The following is a 10,601-nucleotide window of genomic DNA, read 5'->3' on the forward strand; positions in this document are numbered from 1 at the left end:
TTTTTTCAAACTTCCTATAAGTGATCTGTTCTTCTGTATCTACCTGCGTTGCACCAATGAAATTTCCCCATGTGGGACAATAAAGGAATATCTTATCTTATCTTAATGTGTGTGTTTTAAATATGTCCGCATTTCACCTGCAAGCAAGTCCCCATAACCTTGCTAACTAGTAGCACTTGTACAATATTGAACCATTCTCATTAATTCGCTCTACTGTTTTACATCTATTCTATTTTTGTTACTTTTTTAATAAAAAAGCTGTAAACAGTGTTAGCTTAATCAACATTTATTAACATAGGTTTCAACACATGCTAAAGAAAACCTGGGTTTAGCAGTCGTTGGCAAGGCAAGTTTATTTGCAGAGCACATTTCATACACAAGGCAATTCAAAGTGCTTCACACAGCAGGAAAAATGCATTAAAATCACAAAGAAATTACTGATACAATAAAATTAACTAATTAAAAACAATTTAAGTCATAAAAGAGAAGAGTGCAAAGAAAATCCTTTCAGTCATGTGCACAGCTAAACAAAACTGATTTTAGATTAGATTTGAACATTGTCAGAGTAGAAGCCTGTCTCACATCTTCAGGAAGACTTTTCCAGATTTTAGCTGCATAAAACTGAAATGCAGATTCCTCATGTTTAGTCCTGACTCTGGGCACCAGCAGGAGGCCGGTCCCTGAGGTCCTCAGAATCCGAGATGGTTCATATGGTACTAACATGCTCAATATGTACTTTGGTCCTAGGCCATGGAGAGACTTGTACACAAGCAGAGCTTAAAGTCTATTATCTGAGCCACAGGAGCCAGTGCAGAGACCTGAGAACAGGACTAATGTGCTCATACTTCCTGGTTCTAGTCAGGACCCGAGCAGCAGCGTTCTGGATGTACTGTAGCTGTTTTACAGCTCGTTTGGAGAGGCCAGTGAGCAGGCCGTTACAGTAGTCTAATCTACTGGAGACAAAAGCATGGATAAGTCTCTCTGAATCTGGTTTAGACACTATATTTTTGATTTTGGCAATGTTTTTTAGATGGTAAAAAGTTGCTGATGTTATCGATTTGATGTGGCTGTTAAAATTCAAGTCCATTATTACCCCCAGATTTCTAACTTGGTTTGTCAGTTTTAGAGCGAGACTCTGGAGGTGACCGCCAACACTTTCTCTTTGTTTCTGTGGGCCAAAAACGATTATTTCAGTCTTGTCTGAGTTCAGCTGGAGAAAGTGGTTTTGCATCCACACACTGATCTGTTGGATGCAGTGACAGAGTGAATCCACTGGTCCATATTCACCTACCGTCAGTGAAACATAGATCTGAGTGTCGCCTGCATAATTGTGATTCATTGTGATAATTGTGGACACATTTTCACTGCATATCAACTGACCTAACGGCAGCATGTAGAGGTTGAACAGAAGGGGACCCAGGACTGACCCTTGGGGCACTCCACAGGTCAGGGTCATGTGGTCTGAGACACAGCTACCAATTTCAACAAAGTACTTCCTGTCTTCCAGATAGGACTTTAACCAGTTTAGGGCAGTGCCAGTGATGCCCACCCAGTCCTCTAGTCTCTGTAAGAGGATCCCATGATCGACGGTGTCGAAAGCAGCACTCAGATCTAACAGAATTAAGACTTAAGCTTTGCCCGTGTCAGTGTTCAGGCGGATGTCATTTGTCACCTTGACAAGAGCAGTCTCAGTGCTGTCATGAGGTCTAAAACCTGACTGAAAAACATCAAATGAGTTGTTTATTAAGAGGAAATCTGTGAGCTGTTGGTAAACAACCTTTAAGGACTTTGCCCCAAAATGGCAGATTAGAGATGGGCCGGTAATGACTCAGTACTGCGGCATCAAGACTGCTCTTCTTTAGGAGAGGCTTTATGACCACAGTTTTCAAAGACATTGGGAATGTTCCAGATTGAACCGCCATGTTAACTATGTGAGTGAATGGTGCTAACAAACTGTTCAGCACAGACTTTAGAAATCTGGTGGGTAACACATCAAGGCAGAATGTAGATGAACTCAGACTGGTGATTATCTCATAGACAGTTGTGTCAGTTACAGGTGCAAAGTGAGTTAGCTCTAAGTGTCTAGGCTAGGTGGTTTTAGGGTATTTTTTTGCATTGTGGGATTTATATCATTTTTAATGCCCTGAACTTTTTCATTAAAGAATAATACAAACTCTTTACACTTGGATATGGAAATGAGTTCTAACGGCAGCTGAGCTGGAGGGTTTGTAATCTGTTCACTGTGGCAAACAGGACACGCGAGTTGTTACTGCAGCTTCCAATTATTTCAGAGAAATATCTTTCCCTAGTTCTACACAAAATGAGGTTGCACATGTTCAGCTTCTCTTTGTAAATCCCTTTTTGAACCTGGAGCTTTGGCTTGCGCCATTTCCGTTCGGCCCTGCGGCACTCCCTTTTCTGTGCCCTGACCGAATCATCATTTCTCCTCTTCTGCTTATTTTTAACCATTTTAGCCTTCATAGGGGCAATGGTGTCCAGAACATTCAAAACACTTGATGTAACAGAGTTCAACAAATCATTTACATTAGAACATGAGACATTTTCAAAGTTTATCATTTCCATAAACAGTGCACCTGTGCCATCATTTACATGTCTCCTCTGAACAACTGCAGGACCAGCCGGTGGTTTGGGAAAAACAGACAGAAATATTTACCCCTTTTGTAATTATGAGATCTAGAGTGTGCCCTCTGCTGTGTATTAATGGTAATCGCGGTTGGCAGCCAACTGAAAAGGTACATTTACTGCCACCTACTGCAGTTGTAGGTCTGTATGTCTAAGTATGTGTTTTACACTATATCTTTAAAACAAAAAACAAAAAAAACCTCAGCTGTGAATTAAACCACTAGACTCCCCGGCCTAGGAATCACTGGAATAGATGAAATGGAGTGGAAAACATTTGCTACCAAATTATGTGGTTGAGTATGTAATTTTGCACAAAATGTATTTTGATCGTGTAGTAACCTTATGCCTTTTAGAATTCACAGTCTAAATCCAGTTGGTGCATTCCCTTTGTCTGGACTGATGCAAATGCATACAAAAGGACATTCAGTACAGAAATATGAAGTTAAATTAAAGAGGCAATACTCACACATTACTAGTTAATAATAGTAGTAAATGAATGAGCCCAGTTCATGCAGTCGGCTTGACTGGTTTGATTTTGATATGGATGCCGTTGAGTGAGCGCATCACTAGTCGAGGAATAAGCTTGGGTTTCCATTTCAGGTCTTCAATCAGTTCATACTTCTGCAGTGTCAGAGCCGTCACTGCTTTCATCTCATTCATGGCAAAACTTTGACCAATGCAATTCCTGTTGAGACACACAACATGTGAGAATTGTACAAATTGCACAAATATAGTTGACCTTTAACTGTAAGTATACAGTAAGTATATATCTTGTAACTGAATAGGTGAAGACTAACCTTGGACCTGCTGAGAACGGCACAAATGCATGAGGTGACCTGGAGGATACATTTTCAGGGAGGAAACGTAGTGGATCAAAAACCTGTACAATTCACAAAGAAAAAAGCAAAATGCATCATTTATACTGTAAGTGTCAAAACAAAATGAATAGAAGCATTAATAAAAATAGATGTCTGATTACTTATTACTTTTTCCTTTAGTTTACACTCATAAGGAGGATTCCCTATAACTTTTGGTCTTAGAAAGTGTTCCATTTTGGAGAGCCATTTTAGGAACACTTTCCCTTTACATACCCAGATTAGAAGATTACCCAGCATCCTATGAGAAGGGCAAGCAGACTGGAGAGAGACTGAACCGGCTGGACCGAGACACAAAACATTAGTCTTTGTTTGGAGGGGTGAGCAGTATTGAATTACCAGGATTGCTGGAATACAGGTAATTATTACAATGTTTTGATAAAGCTTAACAGCTTGAGTACAATACTGTTTAACACTGTAGGAAAGCTAGAAAATGCCGAAGTAAACAAACATGTGACCACTAATTCTTACAAATCTACATATTTCTTCAACTTACATCAGGATTCTCCCAGACAGATGGATTTCTGTGAATACCATACACACTTGTTCCAACTAAGGTTTCTGTGAAAAAAAATGACACAATTCATTACGTACGTATGTATTTACGTACGTATGTATTTACGTACGTACGTATTTGCGCGCGCACACACACACACACACACACACACACACACACACACACATATATATATATATACATATATATACATATATATATATATATATATATATACATATATACATATATACATATATACATATATATATATATACATATATACATATATATACATATATATATATATATATATATATATATATATATATATACATATATACATATATATATATATACATATATATATATATATATATATATATATATATATACATATACATATATATATATATATATATATATATATATATATATATATATATATATATATATATATATATATATAATTTTGCAAGTCCTCCCACTTAGAAATTATTATCTTAAAAAAAAAAATCTGTGTTAAAGGCGCAATGGACGATATTTCGGCGATTTGAGAACGCAGGCGGAAGTGCGCATGCGCACCCCCCTGTGCGGACTGATACAACACACACGTGCGTTTGTTTATTAGCGCGACGGATCGCATCGCATCTCTAGTCTCCCGTAGATTTCAGTCTCTTATGAGTCAGCTCGAACAGTCTTTCTCCGTCTTCACTTTGTCCCATACACTGAGGGAACTATATTATGATAGATCAATGCGCTTAGACACGCGGAAACATAGGGACGAGCAACACGCGGCTGCAGGTGAGCGGTAGGTGCGTTTTATGATTGATACGTGGCAGGACTAATTGGCTGTCCACGCCACGAGGAAATAAGACTCATATTTGGGCCCAAAAAAATCGTCCATTCAACCTTTAATATTTGATACAGAAGCCTTTACATCCAATTACAGGGATCAAACGTTTTTTGCAGTTCTTTACCTGGTTGGCACACACTGCAGCTAATCTACTCTAGATCAGTCAGGTTTTGGGGTTTACGCTCCCTCCAAATATTTTCTGTTGGATTTAGGTCTGGATATGCCACGAGGTGAGATTGTGCATGGAGCTCCCAGCAGGAGCTTGACAGTCGTCTTTAGCCTCTTCTATTTTCTAACAATTGCTCAAACAGTTGATCTTTTATCACCAAGCTGCTTGCCACTTGCCCGTAGCCCTTTTCAGCCTGTGGAGGTCTACAATTCTGGTTTTCTGGAGTCTTTTGACAGCTCTTTAGCCCATGGTAGAAGATGGAGTCCGACTGATTGTGGGGTGGACAGTGTCTTTATGCAGCGAATGAGCTCAAACGGTTATATTACTTTAGATTAATAAGTGGAGTAGAGGTGGACTTTTAAAGGCAGACCAACAGGTCTTTTATTTGCAACAATAAATTATTTTAAAATCATATTATGTGATTTATTTTTTTTAAAGATTCTGTCTCTCACAGTGGAACTGCACCTATGATGAAACTGTACACATTATAACACCAGTTGAACTATAGGACTGAACTGATGAAGCCGTTTGGATGAAAGTTAGAACATAATCACTCACAAAACCTTTTGTCCATTTGATTAGAATTCAATCTTCTTTTGCTATAACATAGTATACAAATTATTTCAAATTGTTCAATGATTTATTGTCATGTGTGTCAGCACAAATCATATAGTTATAGTAATAGCTAATAAAACAATGACTAATACAATTTATGTATTTTTCTTCTTTTCTTTACATTTTGAATGCTATAACCTACCTGCAGGTATAGTCCTCCCATCAAAAAATGTCATGGGTTTTGTTGTGACTCGAGCCATTCCTGGTACGGGTGGATAAAGACGAAGTGACTCCTTAATACACATTGTGGTGTACGGAATCTTGGTCAAGGCCCCCCTGAAGAAACACCGATCTAATCATTACCACAATTCATGAGCAGTTTGTTTTTCATGTATGTAACATGTATAAACCAACCACTCCATGGTGTTCTTCCCTCCCAGGGCTTCATTGATCTCCTCCCTGCACATCTGCTGGTGCTCTGGGTGACAGGCCAGACAGTAGAGTATGAAGGAGATGCCACTTGCTGTGGTGTCATGGCCCTCAAACATAAACGTGTCCACTTCAGCCCGAATATCTTCATCTGACAGACCACGATTGTTCTCATCCTTTCAAAATTCCCAAATAATAGTATTGCAGAAAGTGATTATTTCATGTCAAGCAGTACTTTTTGGATATAAAAACAGCTTATCAGATGAATTGCAGAATACTCAGAATACACAGACAAAAGCAATAGCCAAGGAACAAGCACCTGTTGTCCATGTTTGTATAATAATTTGGCACTTACTCTTGCACAAAGAAGGATGTCCAGAAAGTCTAAGTTTCTCTTGGCTTGTATGCGATCCAGCTCTTTTTCTTCTTTGAGCTCTTCTTTTCTTTTTCTTATAACTTCAGCTGCGATAAGCAGATTCAGCAATGAGTACACACTTTATTTATATATTATGATTATGTTGCAGCAGCATGAGGGGAAAGTGTATAGCATGTTTACCTGTGTGGTTATGTGCCACTCTGCAGGCCTTTCTGAATCTGTACCCATGTGGGCTAAAGTAGAAAATTAAGTCATTGTGATAGGGAAAGGTCCTGAAGCGTAGGTTAACTAAATAGCTCAGCTCATACACAGACTTGATGTACTCTTGTGTTCCCCTGTGAGAGATAAAACAACATCATTTCATTAAGACAAGTCTAGCTTCAAATGAAAGATGCTGTGCATGTACTGACCCCTCAGTCTGACAATTGCTGTTGTTGCTGAAAGCACACTTTAAAATACTGTCCAGAGTCATCAGGCTGACATGTTCAAATAACTCAAAAGTCTCACCAGTTTGGGAATATTTTTCCCATTTGTCCTGGAAACAAAGATATAACCTAATTATATAACTAATATTTTACTCTTTACTGCACATAGTTTTATCTTTAATTCAAACAATCCTTTAGGACAGAATGCACAAAATAGACTTAAAAAAGGTCTTCAACAGAAAGACACACACCTTGAACATTTGTCCATGTAATTATTTGACAATCTTGTTTTGTTTCCTAAATATGGGATAATTTAAATAAATAAAAATACGCACCAACATAGTGATTGTTGAATCAGACATCAATTTTACATATGGCTTCAATACATCATAATGGAAACCTGGGGTTAGCAGTCGTCTGTGGTGAAACCACTTCTGTCCATGTGTCACCAATAAACCATCTCCTGCAGAGCAACATTTTATGTCTACAGAGACACCTTTTCATATTGTAAGAAACAAGACAGTAAAAAGGCTTACCAATCCATTGTTTAATAAATCTGTATCCAAGATCATTTTTAGGCTCTGTGTGAACAAAAAAAATCTGATTAAAAAAAATCTTTTAGTTTGGACATTTTGTATTTCCAACAAAGGTCACCATCACCTGGGGTGGCCGATTAATGAATATCTCAATATTATTGGGAGTATCCTAATCACTATAGTCAGACAATATAATGTTAATCCAACAAAAATGTGTTGAGTTTTAACTAATAGACAAACGTGCACAAATATCCTCTTATACCTTTATTTCAAAGTGTTCATCATTTTTTTCATTGTTTTTGTAGAATTATTTATTAATTAATTACTTAATTATATTATATACTATAAACGTTATAATCAATATTTAAATTTTGCATCTTCTCGAAACAACTTTCACAATATAGTCTCTAGATGTCGACTGCCCACCTCTATCGTCACTCACCTGTTGATGCCAGGATGGTCTTCACATAATCGGGATGATGAATGTTGAGGACACAAACTAAAGGACCAAACCACACTGGGAATGCATAGGGGAACTCTTGTCCCCAACCCTGCATTTTGTCCAGACTTGTACCATCTTGCTTTAACTGCAAAACAAAAAAACGTGACTTATGCAGGTATTCATAAAAGGAAAGGAAAAATCTGATTTTGTAATTTCCTGCTTTGGTCTTTAATTGGCTCGAGCCATTCCATGGAATGGAATGCGACGAGTCTTTGTTATTGCCTGGTTTCTTATCATTAGTCATGGTCATTTTGCCACAACTCGAGCATTTTTGATTTTTGACATAGACGCGATCGGCTCGGCCCGAACTCCAATAAAACGGAGGTTGAGAGAACGCCCGTCGCAACAGTGCCGACTAGTTTAGAAAAGAAAAAACATGAAACTCTTAATCTTTGGCCTAGGCACATGAGACTTGGGACAGTGATAGAGCTACCTTTGACCTCTGACCTTTGACGAGTAAAACACACCTGGCAGCATCGCTCTATGATAAACAGGAAGTCAGCCATGTCGAATCAAAGTGGCACCGCCACGCTTGACTTTTTTTTTCAAAATTATACTTTTCCTAGGTTTTTTGTCCGATCGAGCTCAAAACAACACCTTGTGCATCTAAAGACATTGAAATTTAATAAATATGAAAAAAAGATATTCCTTATGGTCTCCGCGTAACACACCTTTAAAAAATACTTAATTCCCTGTTTTTTCAAGGACAAGTCACGCCTAATGGAATTGATCTACGGCACTCATATTTCACTCACTAATTCGTTTTTATGATCTGATTGGAAAAAATGAATACCCATGTAACAAATGTACTCTATAGCGCCCCCTACCCATTGTGTGAAAAACTCAACATTGTCTGATTTGTTTGAAACTCATGGGTTATATTCTCCTCGAGATGCCATGAAAAAAGGGAGTGTCTACAGAGCCGCGGCGCGCGGCTGAAACTGCCATGTTATTTTGTGCCGCGGCTCCTGAAACTGCTGCGCTATTTGACCGTGACGTTTTAGACCGCGCAGGGTTAAAGTTAGGGTTAGTGTTAGGGTCAGGGTTAGTCATGAGGCTATATGGCAGTGCCGCTGTTCCTGAAACTGATGGGGCCGTTTGACCGCACCGCGGCTCTGCAGCCACGGCCATGAAAAAAAGTGATATTGAAAACAGATATTGTGCATTTTCACAATTGGCCAGCAGGGACCCAATTAATGCCTCTTCCTCTTTTATTTTGATAGAACATTTCCTATTTCCCATTAGCGTTAGCATCAGCATTAGCGGTGGGTCTCTGTTGCTAGGTGACGGAGGTACAGGGAGGAGGGGGTTTAAAGAATAAAGTTTAGTTAAAGTCTAAGAGAATGCCGTGTCGGGGCAATCGCGATCAAAACACGTTGCGCGGGTGGCGAGAGCCATCATCGCCGCTACCGCGGCTTTAATGTACATTTAGTCTTGTACTTGGTTATAATTTTCTTTGGGGTAATTTCTCTGTTTCTGGACAAAAGGATAAAGACTGAAGACATCAAGTCAACATTTAAGATTCATCAGATTTAACAAGTTTCTGAAAAACTATTTTCACATAACCCACTTCCATTAACCTAAAGGTACAATGTCTTTACTTTATGCTCAATTTTGTGTGTGTGAATAAATGTATGTATGTTTTTTTAAATCTCTCTTGTCTGAAAAATCTTGAGTATTGTTTGGATGAAGGAAATGTCTGTATTCCAATCCTGTAATGACACATGCTTTTGATCCGAGTTCCTGAGAAGTTTTCCAGACTTATACAAGAGTTCATGTGCAATTTTCAACTCAGAAAAACATTTTCTAATGTAAACCAATGTTATTTCTATTGCATATTTATATTTGATAAAAAAAAAAATTAAAGTGGGTAAACATATTTATTACAAAACTTGCAGTGGCCTAACAATTTTAAAAGTATTTTGTTTAAAAAAAAAAAAAAAATGTTAGGCTGTCATACTTTTGAAACATAGTTGAAACAATTTCTACACAGAATCCAATTAGGGACATTTCAACTGTTGGACAATGTAATAGCCTGGAATATCCTACACGGATTAGCCTACAATAGCCAATAATATATTGTTTAGGTTTACTTATTGATTCCTTTACATCACTTAAAAGTAAGTAAACATGTCCCATAGCAGAGTAGAAATGCTGCTTGTCTAGCTCGGAGCATGCACCAATGTCCTTTACTAGAACTGAGCCGTGAAGCCCACAGTCAGTCAACAGTGACAATGAGCCTGATAATAATACTCATGAGCCTCGGCTCTACCTGCAAGACGTGTCCAAAAAGCCAGTGTGATGGTGGTCCATTGAAAGGTTCCATTTTTCGAAAGGTTTTTCTTCTTTTGATGACCAAGCTGGATAACTTGAAAACCATCGCAACAAAACATAGCAGTGCAAACAAGTGAGAGAGACGGTACTCCGTCCTCCGAAGCTCTCCTAAAAAGCCCAACTCCATCGCCCTTGTAGCAGGAAACAAGAGCAGCAGAGCTTTAGTCTCGAGTTTACTTTCCTTACGCACACACTGAGAGGGGCGGGGCCTGACTCGGGTTGCGTAATGTGCGTCACAGTGAATCCGTTGATTGGGTGAATCAAGGAGAGGAGAAGGCGTTCAACTATAGTGTTATACCTGGAAACTTACAATTACTAGAATTCTAAAAGAACTACAAGGTACTCTAACATAGGACTTCTACAACGTAATACTACAAAATAGTACTGCAAATACTACAAGTACTA

General features: G+C 38.4%; 1 protein-coding gene across 1 annotated transcript; it reads right to left on the bottom strand.

Moving 5' to 3' along the window:
- Nucleotides 1-3,142: 3,142 nt before the first annotated feature.
- Nucleotides 3,143-10,336, bottom strand: LOC140373945 (cytochrome P450 4B1-like). The gene is made up of 12 exons (XM_072460697.1): nucleotides 10,135-10,336; nucleotides 7,803-7,947; nucleotides 7,361-7,405; nucleotides 7,160-7,287; nucleotides 6,810-6,934; nucleotides 6,580-6,734; nucleotides 6,379-6,485; nucleotides 6,009-6,199; nucleotides 5,797-5,930; nucleotides 4,015-4,079; nucleotides 3,441-3,523; nucleotides 3,143-3,328 (listed from the first exon to the last, which is right to left on the bottom strand). The coding sequence occupies exons 1-12, from the start codon at nucleotides 10,321-10,323 to the stop codon at nucleotides 3,151-3,153; spliced, it is 1,545 nt and encodes a 514-aa protein (XP_072316798.1). The 5' UTR covers nucleotides 10,324-10,336; the 3' UTR covers nucleotides 3,143-3,150.
- Between the last annotated feature and the right edge of the window lie 265 nt (nucleotides 10,337-10,601).

This window comes from Eucyclogobius newberryi, unplaced genomic scaffold, assembly GCF_026437365.1.
Source record: "Eucyclogobius newberryi isolate DKJ021-1_F unplaced genomic scaffold, fEucNew1.0.hap1 SCAF_3, whole genome shotgun sequence".
Taxonomy (NCBI): domain Eukaryota; kingdom Metazoa; phylum Chordata; class Actinopteri; order Gobiiformes; family Gobiidae; genus Eucyclogobius; species Eucyclogobius newberryi.